This window comes from Maniola jurtina, chromosome 1 (assembly GCF_905333055.1).
Source record: "Maniola jurtina chromosome 1, ilManJurt1.1, whole genome shotgun sequence".
NCBI lineage: Eukaryota > Metazoa > Arthropoda > Insecta > Lepidoptera > Nymphalidae > Maniola > Maniola jurtina.
In genome coordinates this window covers 11,488,863-11,506,989 of record NC_060029.1, presented here as the reverse complement: position 1 = coordinate 11,506,989, position 18,127 = coordinate 11,488,863, and the positions used below count along the sequence as shown (strand labels likewise).

Genomic DNA, 18,127 nt, shown 5'->3' with positions numbered 1-18,127 from the left:
CTGTTAAATAAATGTACCCTAAACTCATTTTTGGCTGTAATGATATAGAGTAATTTATTGTTCTTTGCTGATGCCCTATGTAAAAATGGTCATATTTAAGTTTAGTAATATGGCATTACTTTATTGCAAATGGCTGCGTATGAGTTTCAAGTCGCTCGTATTAAACTTTTGCAATAAAATTCTGTATGTCCTGTCCTGTCCTGCCCGGCTAGCATGGGCAGTAGATAAAAATTATATCCACTGATTTCTATGACATCAGTGGATATAATTTTTATCTACTGCCCATGCTAGCCGGGCAGCTAAGTACAATTTTATTTGAGTAGGTACTACATTCTATAGCTCTACCTATAGGTAGCTATATATACGATATGGCAAAGTTTTGCCTAGACAAACACTAGATGGCGCTCACTCGAAAGGACCGCCCATAGAACCCGACAGAACCCATGTTGCCTGTCTATACCTAGTATAATATTGTAGTCTTTGGTAGTACCTACTCAAATAAAATTGTACTTAGCTGCCCGGCTAGCATGGGCAGTAGATAAAAATTATATCCACTGATGTCATAGAAATCAGTGGATATAATTTTTATCTACTGCCCATGCTAGCCGGGCAGGACAGGACAGGACATACAGAATTTTATTGCAAAAGTTTAATACGAGCGACTTGAAACTCATACGCAGCCATTTGCAATAAAGTAATGCCATATTACTAAACTTAAATATGACCATTTTTACATAGGGCATCAGCAAAGAACAATAAATTACTCTATATCATTACAGCCAAAAATGAGTTTAGGGTACATTTATTTAACAGGACATATTTTTTGTGTGTTTTTTCTATCATTCAATGATAAATTAATTAATAAGGATGATTTTTGTACAAATTCCCATTGTCCAATATCCAAAATACTTGTACAAATTCCCATCTTGTAATTGTATATTTTAGTCTAGTAACACTGCGTAATCCGTCATATTTTTGTAGCCTATCCTTTTCATAGATGGCGCTGCTAAAAGTCTTAGACTCCCGTAGCTTTAAGTTGCCATAGCATGGTTGATGGCACAGGGTTGGTTTTTTGGTTTGGTGAAATGAAAAATCTTGTTCGCATTGTTTGTTTTTTTTGAATAAAACAAAATCAAAAACATTTGCTTACCAAATTCATATCAGTGCTATCACAGAAGTGCTATGAATAATAATAATTATGATCAATTCTTAAACTTATCGATAATGTATTTTATTTGTTTGATTCCCTTTGTGATCATAGCACATGATAGATTTCGAAAATAACATTTTTGCTACGTGTAATATTGGCAAAAATTTCTATTTGTCGAGTAACAGATTATGCAACGTTGGTTCTTTTTAACAGATAGTAAAAAGCAAAAAATTAAAGTTCCAAAAAATATGTCTCTAAAAATTCAATCTGAACTACCGGAAATCTTGTCCCAGAACTGGGAATTCAGTGTATTCGTGCCGAACATTGGAGCCAAGGAAAAGGTAGTCATAACAGGAAGCACCACCGAGCTCGGCGAATGGAATTACAGGAAATGTGTTGTGCTCGATTATATAGAAGAAAAGGACTTATGGATGAAAACTGTAGTCATTCCAAATACCTGTGATGTCTTCTATCGCTACGCCATATGTCTTATAAACGAAGAGAACAATGATATAATTGTGCGCCGATGGGAAACTCATATTCATCCAAGAGTTATCAAAGAAAATATTCTTGAACCTGTTAGTGATGTGTTTGGTGAATATGATGGCAAACACAGGGTCAGTAGAGGATGGCTCACAATACAAACTTTAGTTCAGCTTAAATTTATGAACAATCCATTGAAATTGAAGAGCCGACTTAATGGCAGGCTCATGAACATAAAAGTTACACCTGTGCAGTTATCTTTTGGAATGGAGCCTAATGTCGAAGATTCGTCTTTGAGTACAGACATAACGGATGTAGAAGTTCCAATGGGTGTGTATGTGGAGGTAGCGACTCTCGATAATGACCCTACCATTTGCCAGTTGCAGCCTCAGGAACAGTTTGGTAGAGAGTATAAACCAGATGGAGTCCTCTTGGTCAATGTATTTGCTCCTAACCCAAAGGGCCTCGCATACTTGATAGACTTCTACTCATATAGCACTCGAGCTTCTATAGAAGACCCTCCTTGCCACATCGGGTACACCTATGTCCTTCCTAATATGTTTAAACCTTCCGAAGGTTCTTTGGAATTGCCTGTCACATGTAATGTAAAACACCGACCTCTGGGCACTGTTAATTTTGAATATCTGATAATTTGCCCCATGGAAGATAGCCTCTGTAGCTTGGATGTATCTTATGCAAAACATTGGGATCCAACTTGGACAGGACTGGAAGTTGGGCATAGAGGCTTAGGTGCTAGTTTTAAAACAAAAGAGTAAGCATACATCCAATAACACTAATTATATTTACTGGCTAATATTGTATCATTTCTTACTAGATGGTACTCTCAACTTTACCTGTGTGGATTTTGGTTTAAAATTCATATGGGAACTCTTTGATTTTCTGGGATAAAAATAGCCACACTCCAGGTAGTATGTCACACTGGTAGTATGTCAATCTATTACTCTATTGTGGTGTGATTAAGGGACAAACAGACACTTTTACATTTATAATATTAGTAGGGATTTGTTCCCTATCAGCAATGATGTATATGCTAATGAAACAGGCAAGCCCTGGTAGTTTTGTGCTCTAGTTTTAAACATTTCAGGGGAAATGCCATTCGTGAAAACACAATAGCTTCCCTTAAAAAAGCAGCTGCCAGCGGGGCAGACATGCTGGAATTTGATGTGCAGCTCAGTAAAGACATGATACCTGTCATATATCATGACTTTCATGTGTGTATTTCAATGAAAAGAAAAAAGGAGGTTGACTTCACTGAGATGCTTGAATTGCCAGTCAAAGACTTGACCTTGGAGCATCTCCAGAAACTGAAGGTATCATGCGACCTAGCCACACTGTACTGTAAATGCTGTTTTTTTTAATATTTCATTATAAAAAAATCCCCAAATATGTTCATGATCTCAGAAATCATTTAATTCATATTGCCAAGTTCTTTTATAGTCACTGATCATATAGCTTTTAAATTACAGACACTACAATTATGTAAAATTAACATCTTACTAATAAAAAATTAAGCATTTCTTACAGTACTTCTTAGGCCAGTGAGTAAATTTTTACATTAAGATCTGTTTGTAGTATTTGTTTATTAATATTTAATATAAAGTCATATTATGTTTACCACTTTTAGACAATTTATTTTTAAGAGGAAAATGTAATATCCAAATCACTCGTTTCAGTCATAATTTCAGTTACTATGTGTAAATGAAAAGTAGTAGGTATAGTAATTTATTGTTTGATATACAATAATCATCTTTACAGGTTTACCACCTAGTTGAGGGGCGCAACCATGAAATTTTGTTCTTTGATGAGGATTTAGAAGAGCACCAACCCTTCCCCACTCTAGAAGAAGCATTGAAGACTTTAGATGAACATGTGGGCTTTAATATTGAACTGAAGTGGACAATGGAGCTTAAAGATGGTACATTTGAGTTGAACAACCCTTTTGATATGAACACTTATGTTGACAAGGTAATAAACTAAAGATATCTATATACCAGTTTGTGTGGGTGTGTGTGTGTGCATATACGAGGTAATTAGATGCCTACTTTATACAGAACTAGAGGATGCCCGCGGCTTCACCCGCGTGGAGTTCGGTTTTTTTTAATCCCGTAGGAACTTTTCAATTTTCCGGGATAAAAAGTAGCCTATGTCCTTCCCCGGGATGTATCCCAAGTCTGTACCAAATTTCATTAAAATCGGTTCAGTTGTTGGGCCGTGAAAACGTAGCAGACTGACAGACAGACAGAAAGACAGACAGACTGACACACTTTCGCATTTATAATATTAAGTATGGATATAATATTAGTATGGATTAGCAGCACTGTCAATTTTGCAATTTTAAACAGTTGCATTCTAAATTAACTACTAAATACTGACAGCAAGTTTGACAAAAATTCAGATTGATTTATAAGATATTGTATTTACAGGTTCTGGAAGTTGTTTTGAAACATGCAGGCCAGCGTCGGATTGTCCTTTCCTGTTTCAATCCAGACATTTGCACCATGGTCCGCAACAAACAAAACAAATATCCAGTCATGTTTCTAACTGTGGTACGTACACTGCTTTGTATAAACAAAGTGTTATCTCTTTTCTGGATACAAGTTAGCCAAAATTGTTGAGAGTAGAAACTGTTTTTTTTCATACATAGAACTAGATAGATTTAATTTGCTAGTTTGATTTAGCCTTTCATATACGTGGTAACAAAGCAATTGCATGCATTTTCAGCTAAAGAGTGGCAATACACGAATAGCTTGAAAACACCTAATCATGACTGTTTCGAGGGACTTAAAAACATTCTATCTCGTTTCTACAAATTTCCACTTTCTGCATAATTCTATGAATAGTTTTGCATACATTCTTAAAACCTTGAATTTGCATAATAAATTGCATCAATATCATCATTATCATTATCTAACGATAGACACTCACTGCTGGACAAAAGTCCTTTGTAAGGATTTATACACTCTTGCACCACCTGAATCCAGTAGCTGGCTGCAACTCTTTTGATGTCGATCTATCACATCACAAATAACTTTAATTCTGCTGACTCAACTTTATTTGGCGCCATATTTCTGTTTATGTTGATTACGACTGTGATGTCATCGTAATGTGGAAACAAGTTTTGTAGAACAATGTCAAACTACCCAAGTCGTTCTACCCAGGTCAACCCGTAAAAACGCCCGTGAATGATTCATATTAGAGATATTGAGCAAAACATTTCGTGCAATTAGATTGGATCAGGATGCCAACGTTGCCAATCAGTTTCTCACTGTATACTTTCTCTCATTTTTATAGTATAAATTGCAAAACAACTTACAAACGTCTCTTGTTATAGTAACATGAGTTTAAAAAAAATGTTCTGAAGGTAAACTGGTACAGAAGGAACAAGGCATGTTAAAAATGCACATTTTCAGGGTGTTACAGAGAAATATCAGCCGTACCGCGACCCTCGCTGCTTGTCGGTGCCGGCGGCCGTACAGAACGCCATCAGCTCCGATATTTTAGGCATCGTGGCGCACACCGAGGACTTGCTTAGAGATCCTACACAGGTAATAATAAACAGCACCACCTACCGTCAGTTTTACTGAAGCTGCAAGCATATTTTGTATATTGTTTGAAAGTTATTGTGTAAGTCATTAGGTTCTTAGGCAAGTACCTTAACCAGTAAGCAAAACTTCATATTCCCACGATACAGGATTACCTAGTGTGCGTACCATCGGATGGTGAAAAATTGAATATGTTGTATTTTGGTTATGTATGTTTTCATTTTTTTTTTTTCTTTTTTTTAGTAGGTAATGTGTCACAAAAGAATATTTTAATCGAAGATTTATTTGAAATATTTATAATTAAACTATTGTTAACCTAAATCCATACAGCTGAAATCACGAGCATCAGCCAATAGATTCTTTGATCGCTCAATAAAATTAAATGCTCGTAATAGTTGATGGACGGGCACGGGCTTAAATGCATAATCGCAATTTAAATTGGCATTGTTATTCGAAGTCACGCGATTGCAATTTGTTTTAGAATGGGGGACTATAGGTACATATTGGCACGCTGCGTTGAGCCAAGCGGATATGTCAGTACCACCTGGGAATTATTTACCAGAACTGATGCTAATTGATTGACACATTCCAATTTTTTTTTTTGTTTCCTTTTTACATAAATATTTCTTGCTTCAGATACCATAAGTATTAGAATTCTGAAAACATGAACTTTTTAATCAGCCCCCAAAACTTTTATGGACCTATTAAAAAGTTTTTAATTAACTCAATGGATTTGAAAAATTGTTGAGCTAATGAAAGCTTCGACTTTTCGAAAACAGTAGTTACCGAGCCATAATCGTAAATTCGTAACTCAAACTCCAAACAAAATAGATAATTATAGACAATAATATTAACTAAACAAGTAGAGAATTATGTATAATGGTCTGTCTGTCTGCTAGTTTATCACGGCCCAACAGTTTAACCGATTTACATGAATTTTGGTACGAAGCTAGCTTGCATCCCGGAAATTGACATAAGCAACTTTTTATTCCGGAAAGCGATTTTTTAAAAACCTAAATCCACGCGGACGAAGTCGCGGGCGGGTATCATCTAGTATTTTATATTATTTTATGAAAGTGAGTAACGACATCATAATAAACGGCTCTCTGGATTAGGCAGGTGTTCGATATATAAGCTTATGTCTCTTCAATATTGGTTTTTAATATACGAATACATGTAACATGATAACGTAATCTTATGATGGTTTTGGAAAATCGATGGACACGCACACGATAAAAAAGCGAGTCGGACTCGAGTTCCGTACCATCGTACAAGAAATAACACTTTTTTAATTTTTTTAAGGGTCCCGTATCTTAAAAGGAAAATGGAACCCTTATAGGATCACTTTGTTGTGTTTCTGTCGTATGCCTATCAAAAAAACCTATAGGATACTTCCCGTTGATCTAAAATCATGAATTTGGCAGATAGGTACGTTTTTAGCACAAGCCAAGAAAAAATCCTAAAACCAGAATTTGTGGTTACATCACAAAAAAATAATTCAGTAAATAATATTTAGATGATGATTCCGCCATTAACTTGCACTGTTTTACATAAGTGTTAGCTACGATGGTACGGAACCCTTCGTGCGCGAGTCCGACTCGCACTTGACCGGTTTTTTTAATTTTCTTGGCGGTAATTTTTATTATTTGTTGTTTATAAGGGCAATAGAAATACACATATTGTGAAAATTTCAAGTTTCTACCTATTAGGGTTACCAGCCTGCTGACAGACCGATGGACGCACGGACAGCGGAATCTTAGTAATAAGGTCCCGTTGGCACACTTCTGGTATGGAAACCTAAAGATGGTGGTATGTGCTAACATTGGTTGTACAACATCGGTAGAGTATAACATCTTTTTTTAGGTGAAGCTAGCAAAGGACGCTGGTCTAGTCATATTCTGCTGGGGAGATGACAACAATGACAGGGACACAATAATGAAACTCAAGGAGATGGGTTTGCATGCTGTGATATACGACAAACTCGATCAATACAGCACTAAAGAAGTTAAGGTATGATTATTTTATACACTTTTCCAATATGCACTGCTACAATAAAGCACAAGCAACTTATATATACTTTTTTTTCATATATCAACTGGCTTATGCTCGCGACTTCGTCCGCGTGGACTACACAAATTTTATAAAATTAAAGGTGGCTGTAACTGAAGATGTTCTGTTTCATGAAGCCCGCCCAGCCTGGGTTGTTGTCATTAGTAGGAATGTGCGGCTAAGCGTTTGCCCAGATGCTGTCGAGACTGACTTTGAGATCTATAGAGCGCACTTTGGCTTTTCTCAGACTTAAGACATTGTTAAAACGAGACAGCGTTATATTCCTAGCATAAATCTATCTCGTTTTAACTACAATTAAGTCTGAGCAGAGTCAAAGTACGCTCTATTCTCTATAGATCTCAGCCCGAATATCTGTCGTACTAAAATAATGTGTAGATACGCGTATGTATACTCCAAAGTCCAAACATAAACCAAACGGACTTCCTGAACATCTTTACGTCAACCGACTCTGGGCAGCTAACGTCTCATCTAGAAGTTGTCTATTAGAATTTTTTTTGTCACACTTATTGTGAAGCAGAAAACCGATGCGACAGTATACAGTGACAAATATAGAATGAAATGCCTTCTGGCGCGTTAGAATTTTTTTTTTGATTTCCGATAATGCGGCCGACTTTGAACGCTAGACCTATAAAGTTGTGGCACTATACAACAGGAAAGCATATTCCTGATGGAGGCGCGCGAGTCGCAGCGCGAGATAATGCGCCAGGCCGCGCTCGACGCGCTGCCGCTCAGCGACGCGTCGTCGTCCACGCACACCGCGGGCGACCCGGCCGCGCGCCCCTTCCTCGACCTGTCCGCGCGCCGCGCCGCGGGCGCGCCTTCCACCGTCACCTCGCTCGAGTCGCTCGCCTCCTCCATCGACATCCGCGACGACCCCGCCGACAGGAGCTTGAAGCGCAACCGAGACCTCATTATGAGCATAGACAAAGAGTCTCAAGTGAAGGAACAGCGCGGCACGTTCAAGGGCCTGTTCCCAGCGGGCGACACGGCCAAGGGCTCTCCGAAGAAATCGCGCGTAGACGACTTGTAAAGTTGTAACCCACGAATTTATTACGCTTAGAAATACGAGTAAATAGAACTAGGATTTAGATTATTTTTCTCACTTTGCTCAATTTCTTCACTCGACTTAGCTCAATTATCACCTTCTAGTATTATATTATAATTTTTATTCCTATAAAGACAAATTATTAAAATTGTCATATTATTATCTAACTTTTTTTATTGATGTGGTATAGGTTTGAGTATTATAACTTTATAAGATATCTGCCTTTAACCTTGTATTGTAATTTTCATATTTAATATATTTATAGAAAAAAATATTGTTGTAGATAACTTATGATAAAAAGACAAATAGACTGTTAGAAAAAATATCCTTTAAAAATACTTACTTTTCACGATATGAAAGTTAACAGTTACCAATGAACAATAAACAAAGTAATGTATTTGTATGTAATTGAATATCATGTCGTATTGTAATTAAATACATAATATATGTATATCAAATAAGTTTGTTAATGTTTTTATTCCATTGGAACATCGATGTCATTGGAACCTGTTTCATCTTTTATTCCAGTTTAGATGTTATACGATCAAAATCTACTATCATTTTACAGGAATATGTTCTCTATATTTTATTTTATAATTGCCAATAGATGCCAACTTTGTAGTTTTGTTTATAAGGATTTGTATTAATTTATAACTGTGATATTGGATAAATTTTGTACAATATTATATACAATAGATAAACAATTATTTTTCGTATCTTCTACAATTTCTCATTGAAATATAAGTATTACCACCCCAAACAAGCGTTTTAATTATCTCGTAATTCGAAGTTGTACTAAGTATTAAAAATTTGACATGTCTGTGCCAAAGGACAACGCAGTTCCATCTAAATCCGAAGAATGAAGGTACTAATAAATTTTATTCTAAACTTTTTATTGCTAACAGTTTGTTTGAACAAGTCCTTCGCCTGCTTGTAAAAGAGCTATGAGCTAGCATTTTTATATCCTCACTTTATCATTAAGTACCTACCTAAAAGAATCAATTTCCTCGCTTGCATCTATATAGGACGCTTTTGGATTTTTCGTTAATCATAAGCCTCTGTGAAGTATTGTTTGCATCAAATTACATTTTTTTTATGACTCATATCCACACATTACTTTTTAGGTACAGTGTCATACCATAATGAACACCATAATATGCTAAGTAGAATGCCCGTTATTGTTACTACACATATTTGGGTATTATAGTACTTAGTAAATAAAAAGACCAATAATTTCAACTTAAATGAGTTTATTAAATACTTGTATATTTTGTTAATGACTAATATGATGTATAAAATGTGTAAATACTTCGAGTAAAGGACGGAATGTTTTACAAGAAATCACAACATTCAGCTACCTGTTATTTTAATAATACATAATAATTCTGTTTGAGAATAATAAACACATTGGTAATAATTTTTAGTCTAGGGATAAATCAAAAATAGCTGCATTCTGTACATATTATTGTAACTTTCTCTTTAAACATATAATACCTATATATCTGATTTTTGCAGCTGCTGAGTGCTGCATGCAGTGTGAATTGTGAAATTCCGCAATATTTAAATATAAGTATATAATATGAAGTTGCGATCTTATAGAGCGCACTTTGACTTTGCTCCGAGACAGCATTATATCGCTGGCATAAATCCGTCTCGTTTTAACTGAAACTTAAGGCCGAGATCTATAGAGCGCATTTTGACTTTGCTCAATTTCAGACACTGTTAAAACGAGACAGCATTATACCACTAGCATAAATCTTTTTTTTTTTTTTTAATTATATAGACTAGCGCTTGGCTGCAATCAGACCTGCCAGCAAGTGATGATGCAGCCTAAGATGGAGCGCGCTTGCCTAGAAGTTGCCTATTCACTCTTGACTTGAAGGTACCCATATTATAGGTGGAAGGGAAAACTGACGCCGGAAGGGCGTTCCATATCCTAGCGGTTCGAATTAGGAAAGAGGAAGCAAATCGTTTCGTACGTGTTCGAGGAATTTCGACTACGTACTCTGTCTGTCTCGTCTACGTAATCTGTCTCGTTTTAACTGAATCTTAAGACTGAGCAAATTTAAAGTGCGCTCTATAGATTTTAACAAGTCAAAATACGCTTTTAGGTCCTAACGCACTGGAGCCGGCCAGCATAGCGCAAATGTGTTTTGGCCTAGATTTAAGCCTGAGATGCGGTGTCGAGGACGATGCAAGCCTACCTAGGCTATATTTACAGACTGTAGCTTTAATGTATTCTGTTTCACTGAAGCGATGCGAGGACGTGTGTATGCAGCCAATCGAATTATTGAGAGATGACGTGATAAAATTATCAAGTTATTAAACAATAACCTGAATTGATCTATTGAACACGCCTCCGCCCGTTTCAGCGAAAACTCACCCTTATAATTGGGACCCAGATCTCAAAACAGTTACTAAATCAAATATTCTGAGCTCTGCCCAAACATTGAAAAAGATGTCAATTTTAAGTTATGTTAGGACTAAATACCTACATAACAATGTTTGTCAGCTATTAAAGATGAATCCACATATGTTAGTACAATATTAAATTTCAAAGGTGCACTCACATATTCGCACGAGTGGCGAGTGCATGTTCACATATTCGTTGGGTCTCGCCTCACAATCGATTAGTGAAATAAGCGCGAAATATCGATAAAATTCCAGTGAGTGATAAGAGATAAGGATGTCGAATTTATAAATGCCGATAAAATCAATTAAGCAACAGGCGAGCAACTTAGCGACCATAGCTTTATACTATATTATTATGTATGTATTTGAAGTTAATATTAACCTATGGAATATAAGATTAGGTATTGGTTTCAAAGTACAATTTAAAATACTGTAATATACTTGTCTTATTTGAAGTTATAATATTTTAAAATTAAATAAGTGATTGTGTGTGTTAAACAGTGCAGTATTAAGTTGATACACATAATTTATTATGCTAAGGTAACTAATTTAATCATCGCTAATAATAAATTTAAGAAAATATATTTATATTTAATAAGATTTCCAAACATATATTGAGCTTTGGCTTAGATCTATATCATATAAATTCCTAAATTGTAGACAAATTCCACAATCTGATATGTTTTAAAAGTGTAGCAGATAAATCATAATGTACCTACTTGCCAGACACAGATGACTATTGTAAATATTTATTTATTACAAGACATGAAGTATCTATATTTAGTTGAAATTATAGCTAATATTGAAATAAAATATAAGTACATATTGTGCGTAATTAATTATATTATTTGTGCAACTGATACTGATATGTTATTAGGTGCCCCCAACTATATTTTGTAAATACTTAACTGTGAATATATAAAAATGTGAGAAAAGTAAAATTTTAAATAATGATAAAATATAAAATAAATAAAATTAGCGTTAGATTCGAAATGTAAATCAATACTGACTGGGTGATGATAATAAATCGATCAGTCGCGTAAGGGCTCCATTAGACGTACTACACGCTTGCATTATATTATGCTCGCTTGCGTCTGATGGAGCCCTAATACCAGTTGTGATTATACAGCTATATTTTAATTTTACATATAATGATAACATCAATTAAGATAATAAAATAAATATGTTCCCTTATTAGCTTGAAATGTTATCATTAAGTACTTTTGAACACCCAACACAGATGGGGATAAGTTAAATTAAAAAGCTGCATACAAATTCTAAGTAATTAGGTAAACTCCTTGAGTTATTTATGCTTGTATTAATTAAGTTGAGACTGCCAGTCTGTATGCAGGCATATTATTATGATTATTATGTTGGTGCTATATTTTTGAAAAACATACCTATTCCTACTATGGTCTAAAAAAATATATTACATTTGACAAATACATCACTAACAAATCTAACAATATAATATAACCGATGATTGCAAGATACAATATCATTTTACATAATATGACTTTATCTCTTCAGTAAATAATACTAAAGTTGCTTATGGCCCCTTGACATTTTAAACTTACAAAACTACCATAAAATTAATAAAATAAGTTAACAAAATAAAACATTTTAACCAAGTGGTCCCAATAGGATTGCTTAAGTACACAAAATATCTATATGACTAAAATACTTCAATGAATTAGTTATGAGAATATAAGTTAGATATCTATAAATAGATGCTTAAATATATTGAATGTTAAGACATAACTTAGCAATAGAAAAAAATATAATACATCATCAAAATCAGCAGTTAAGTGAAAGACAATCTTACAAAATCATCTAAAACTGCCACATTCCAGATACCATCGAATATATCATTATACTTACTGTTAATCACATTTCATACAAGCGGAAGCATGATTAAAAGAAAACTATAAATGTACATATATCATGTAGTATGTAAAAACGGAAGCTTTGGAATTTCGAATTCGCAAAATGGACGGATTAATTTTAATTATTTATATCTCTTAATATAATTGCATGTTTTGAGTAGGTAAAGTGAAAAACTTAGCTATTCCCGCCGGCGGTTTAGTTTTCAAGTGCTCTTCTATGAACTGACAGGGGCAAACATACTTGTCACCATGACGCCCAGGAACGGCGCTGCAAAGATCTAATTTTTTTTTGACGGCGTAAGCTCCCCAACGGCCGGCGTAACGTAAATATAGAAGAGCGCACCTTTCCTGTAAATAGACAAAAATATGTAAGTTACTATTTACGGCTGAAACTCATTATTTTATATGGGTCGAACTATATCGGATAAGACATCACAAAACAGTTACCAATCTAACACTTTCAAACCCAAAATTGGTTTTACCAGATTGTTAACTGACATCATGATACGACTTTAAAAATTTGAAAACGCTATTCAACCAGTGTGCAGCGCTGCACGGACCGGGTACTCTGTGACGTTCACTCCTGCATAGTTCAACCTTAAAGAAAATGTAGACTTGCCAAACATTAGGCGGTTTGGTCAGTCGAGACCGCGCCGCCTGAGCCAGTCGTTGCAGGGCGGACAACAGGCGCGAGTGTCTCTGGGTTCTTTGTTCCTCAATATCTCCTCGACATACTGACAAGGACACATCGCGTGCGCGTAATGGCGCGGCGACGCGGGATTTCCCCCGTCCTCGTCTAGCGTCCAGTCGAGCCGGCGTCGCAAGAAGTCTTTACCCCACCGCTGGAGGTATCGAAGGAACACTTGCTCTGCCATATCCTGCACATTTATATGCCTCGCTTACCCATCACAATACTACTTGACCATTCATAAAAATACATAATAACCCAAAAAACCAGCCAAGTGCGAGTCGAACTCGGGCACCGAGGGTTCCGTACTCTGGTATTTTTTTTTCGACATTTTGCACGATAAATCAAAAACTATTGAGCATCAAAATAAATAAAAATTGTATCAGAATGTACGGGTAAAGCCCTTTCATATAATACCCCACTTAGCATAGCTATCTTACTTTGAAAATTTAAACACATTTTAATTTTTTTTTAAATGATGTAACCACAAATTCACGGTTTTCGGAATTATTCCTTCACTTGTACTATAAGACCTACCTACCTGCAATATTTCATGATTCTAGGTCAACGGGAAGTACCCTATAGGTTTTCTTGACAGACACGACGGACGGACGGACAGACAGACAGACAACAAAGTGATCTTATAAGGGTTCCATTTTTCCTTTTGAGGTACGGAATCCTAAAAGAAATATAATATTAATAAATACACCGTGAGTAAGTAAATACAGTTAGTATTAAATAAAGCAATACATACAAATATAAAATTGTATTAAATAAAGCAATACATACAAATATAAAATTATATTATTATACCCATATTCTAAAAATCTTCTAGTTCAATAATAAAATATGAAGCATTGGACATTATAGTTTTAATATTTCAAGTCTTTTACCATTCTTTTTCTCACTATTTTGATACAGAACCCAAAAAAAAGTTCATTTATAACATTCTAGTAAGCATGCTGTTTTGTCCAATAAATAATTAGTACATTACACTACTTTGAATAATATAGAAATCCTAAGTGGGCCTGACATTATATTCCTTATCAGCCAGGATGGTTCCATTCATATTATCTTCATAAGTCAAGTAGCTTAAATCCAAATTAGAATTCCCAAACTCAGAGTTGTGTAATAAACCTTTAACTCTTAATTACCACTTTGAGATATAGGCCTGATAAAATATATACAAAAGCCACAAAACCTATTAGTAGATAATTAGATAGATAGAAACACTTTATTGCACACAAAAACACATGTAAAGGATAACAACACAGTAAGAAGAAAACAGAAAAAAACAATTGTGTGCAAAGGCGGCCTTATTGCTTGGAGCAATCTCTACCAGGCAACCTTTTTAATTGTATTGTTAGAAAGATTTTAACAATGCCTTCCCAAAATAACTATGTTAGTATTATTTATTATATCAAGCATGAGCATCATAATGTTAGGGATATGGCATTTGAACAAATAATAATGTCTATGGCTTTCATAGATTTACAAAGATGTAGTCGTTTTTGAAGTCCTAATAATACACTAAAATATCGAGGGCTTCCTAACAAAAGTGCAGTTTTACAGGACGGACAAAAATGTAAATAAAATCAAAACTAGCTGATATATTATGTACATATAAATGTGGAAACTTTATCGAACGCGGCTGACTGCAGCCACTTATAGGTATCTGAACTGTGCAAACTATCAGACATTAGTAGCTTGAGAGTTCCGATGTCCGATAGATATCTTGCAAGTCGCATCCCAAACGACTGTGCACACCTATATGTCACGGTATTCAGTCGTGGCTTACTGACCCATCCCATAGCTAAAGCTGATCACGCACAACAGACGGAAACGTTTAAGTGCGGAAACCAGCCCAGAGAGAAGCTAAAGCTGATATTTGGAACTTGGTAGGTTTAGAACTTCAAGGTAAATAAAAACCTCAACTATGGTTATAGAGCTAATTTTGTTATATCTATTTCACATATACACCCTTTTGTTATGAAGCCCTCTGTATAGATAGAGGAAATAAAGAATAAATATGCAGTCCTAGCCAAGTCTGACAAGCCAAGTGGTATTATTATGGTAATAAAAATATGTTGTCTTAATGGAATGATTAACACAAAAGCTAGTTTACAGTAAGTATTTTAGAACTATGCTTGGAGTTTTTCTATGTGGTCAAATCAGAATAAGGAGGACCAGAGTAACTGACATAGCTCAACAGGAAGCTGAAGTGTCAATGGGCCCAGCACACAGCTCGAAAAACTGATAGGCATTGGTCAGTAGATCCCAACTGCAACCTCACACTGGAAAGTGCAGTGTTCCCACTAGGTGATCACTGATCAGACATCAAACAAGTTGTAGGAAGCTGTTGGGTTCAGGCGGCGCAAGCCCATGACATGTGGAACACGCAAAATTTGTATTTTATAATATGAAACAAGCTGTCAATGATTGTGCAAGAAATAAGCATTAGAACACAGCAAAAACAGTTCTAAACTAAAGTCTTAATGCTCCACTAAGGGGCAAAAGCCATTATTTGAAGGAAATGCTTAGTTGTAATATTATAAATGTACACATTCATAGCCCCTGTCTCATATCATAATTGCAATACATCATGGTTTATTACATAAAAAAGTTTATATTTATTTAATGTTATTTAAATACCTGTTTCCTAGACAATCGCGTAGACTGGCTACCCTGGATAACTATATCGCTTGCAGATACATCCAATCTTTGTTCCCAGCCTTGCATTATAGTTTTGCCCTCTTCACTTTCAATGAATTGTTGTAAATGAGCAATGCAGGGTGCAGAGTCAAAATAAATAAAGCAAAGGTTAACTTTGTGGCATGATAGTTTACCCCTGTCGTCTAAAGCAAGGAGCAACTTGTGCTTATTTAGTAATTTATTGACACTCGCCAAACACTGTTCTAGTCCTTTGGAGAGTCTTAATTTGATCCACATGCAAAGAAAGATGGCCATAGCATTGAGAATAAGCCACAACACTCCCAGAGAGAACAGTGTGAGCCCTTCCAAACCAGAAAACAATAGTGTGAGGAGCACAAGAAATGCCACAGTTATCCAACAAACTAGAACTCTCTTGTAGCAAACATTATAAAGTGTGAAACGGGCATCGTTAACAAGCAACTCCATGGCATGGACATATTCTTCAACAGTCAACTAAAACAATCAAAATTTACTTATTTTGAAAATCACAATTATTGTAAGATCCTTGTAAAAATCATATATAAATATCTAAATACAATGTTTTACATTATCATTTTACAGCTGATTAAAGTTCCAACTTACAGTCAAACCTTGAGCCATCAGCTCTTCAGGCACAAGTTCTGGACGGAATCTGGCTGCTGTTATCCAAGGCCATTTAGTATTTGTAGGCAACAAGGTCACAATAATGTCACCATTACCTGTATGAAAAATTATATTGAGGAAGGTAATAGGATTATTACAATAATAATAAAGGTAGATAAAACGAAATAAAACTTACTGAAACCATGTCGGACGTTTCTGAATTCAATATTTTTCAGCACAGCACTCTGCGACATAGACTCAATGTTTTTGTCGCCACGATCTATGTTTACATGAACAGTTTCGGTTTTCAGAACTGCTGGAACTGTTGCATTCGAAGACACTGATGGGCTATCATTTATTACATGGTCACTAGTTAATTTTGAATCTGATTTTAAATTGCTTGTTTGCGGAGACTCGTCGTCAAATTGCACCCAATTTTTCCTTGGTTTATCTTTGTTTATATCACCATTTGATTCAATTGCTTCAGGCACCTTATCGTCTAGTTCATTCATTTTAAGTTGAAATTAATGCCTAATCGTGTTCTTAAAATTATAATTGCTGTAAAACCAATTCATGTAAAAATGACTACAAATTATGATAAAATAGACAATTTTTTACACAGACCAATGTTTTTTTGTTTTTTAGATTTTAAACGTCACTCACAAATGACAAATGTCACGAGATCCTATTTTTTTTATTGGGTCACATTAGGTTTTCCGTTCTAGGTTCTAGCCTTTTTGTGCTTTATTTTTAGTCTGGATTACCCAGCGTCTGGCTAGTGAAAGATGAGACTGAAATCGCCCGGCAAAAATAGGTAGGTATAAAAGTGCATATCAGGAGCACGATCTCGGAGGAAAACTTGAAAACGTGTCCAGCTCTAGACAGTAAAACAAGTAGGTACAAGTGTAAATTAAAAATTTTCAACACCCCCGACAAATCATTTTCAAATAAATAATTATGTATATCTAGGCAACGTCCATCTTGACAGCTTGACATTTGTCAATTGACACTTGAATATTATGAACCTAAGGGTTATCTAACCTTCTTTTCTACAAGAAAACTAGAAAATAGCTGATAACTTTTAAACGGCTAAACCAATTTTTTTGGATTATAGCTAAGAACACTCTCGATCAAGCCACCTTTCAAACAAAAAAAAGTAAATTAAAATCGGTTCAGTCGTTTAGGCGCTACGATGCCACAGACAGATACACACTTATAACACCCCTCTTTTTGGGTCGGGGGTTAAAAATTAAAAACCTCCAAAAAGGTGCTAGGCGTTGACAGTGGTGTGGTATGCATGCAGCAGTTGATAATGAAGTACGCAGAGTTGGAATATTTTTAGTGATTAGAGTAGAGACAGTGCAGTAAACCATACCTCATCAATTTACGTAGTAACTTCATAATTATTACGAAGTTACTTATTTTTATTCTCTATTTTAAAACTGCTCTTTTTAAAATTTGCCCACTGGCTAGTGTAAACGCACCTTTATTAATTAATTATTATTGATACAATTAAGTAACAAGGTACATATTCAA

At 35.3% G+C, this 18,127-nt stretch overlaps 2 protein-coding genes across 5 annotated transcripts; one reads left to right on the top strand and one right to left on the bottom strand.

Moving 5' to 3' along the window:
* The first annotated feature begins 1,049 nt into the window (after positions 1-1,049).
* On the top strand, positions 1,050-14,208 carry LOC123866835 (glycerophosphocholine phosphodiesterase GPCPD1). 3 transcript variants are annotated; one of them, XR_006796268.1, is made up of 8 exons: positions 1,050-2,405; positions 2,739-2,964; positions 3,410-3,619; positions 4,078-4,200; positions 5,065-5,199; positions 7,060-7,206; positions 7,919-8,371; positions 14,193-14,208. XR_006796268.1 is itself a non-coding variant. In XM_045908558.1 (7 exons), exons 1-7 carry the CDS (start codon positions 1,339-1,341, stop codon positions 9,172-9,174), a joined length of 1,941 nt encoding a protein of 646 aa, XP_045764514.1. In that variant the 5' UTR covers positions 1,050-1,338; the 3' UTR covers positions 9,175-9,991. The 3 variants fall into 3 exon arrangements, 2 of the variants coding, with proteins under 2 accessions (XP_045764514.1, XP_045764503.1); XM_045908558.1 differs by lacking the exons at positions 7,919-8,371; positions 14,193-14,208 and adding an exon at positions 9,142-9,991; XM_045908547.1 differs by lacking the exon at positions 14,193-14,208 and having other exon boundaries at positions 7,919-9,041.
* LOC123866891 lies at positions 10,192-17,241 on the bottom strand. Of its 2 annotated transcripts, XM_045908649.1 has the most exons (5): positions 16,788-17,240; positions 16,592-16,707; positions 15,950-16,462; positions 13,229-13,487; positions 12,826-12,957 (listed from the first exon to the last, which is right to left on the bottom strand). In XM_045908649.1, exons 1-4 carry the CDS (start codon positions 17,101-17,103, stop codon positions 13,248-13,250), a joined length of 1,185 nt encoding a protein of 394 aa, XP_045764605.1. In that variant the 5' UTR covers positions 17,104-17,240; the 3' UTR covers positions 12,826-12,957; positions 13,229-13,247. The 2 variants fall into 2 exon arrangements, with proteins under 2 accessions (XP_045764615.1, XP_045764605.1); XM_045908659.1 differs by lacking the exon at positions 13,229-13,487 and having other exon boundaries at positions 10,192-12,957; positions 16,788-17,241.
* Between the last annotated feature and the right edge of the window lie 886 nt (positions 17,242-18,127).

What these genes read in the sequence shown, in the direction of transcription:
- LOC123866835 (XM_045908547.1), top strand. Translation starts at nt 1,339, where the DNA reads ATGCAACGTTGGTTCTTTTTAACAGATAGTAAAAAGCAAAAAATTAAA. An exon ending in AGCATCTCCAGAAACTGAAG is followed by an intron (nt 2,965 to 3,409) that starts GTATCATGCGAC and finishes TCATCTTTACAG; the next exon opens with GTTTACCACCTAGTTGAGGG. An exon ending in TGCTTAGAGATCCTACACAG is followed by an intron (nt 5,200 to 7,059) that starts GTAATAATAAAC and finishes ATCTTTTTTTAG; the next exon opens with GTGAAGCTAGCAAAGGACGC.
- LOC123866891 (XM_045908649.1), bottom strand. Translation starts at nt 17,103, where the DNA reads ATGAATGAACTAGACGATAAGGTGCCTGAAGCAATTGAATCAAATGGT. An exon ending in AAACGTCCGACATGGTTTCA is followed by an intron (nt 16,708 to 16,787) that starts GTAAGTTTTATT and finishes TTTTTCATACAG; the next exon opens with GTAATGGTGACATTATTGTG. An exon ending in CGCGATTGTCTAGGAAACAG is followed by an intron (nt 13,488 to 15,949) that starts GTATTTAAATAA and finishes ATAAATGTGCAG; the next exon opens with GATATGGCAGAGCAAGTGTT.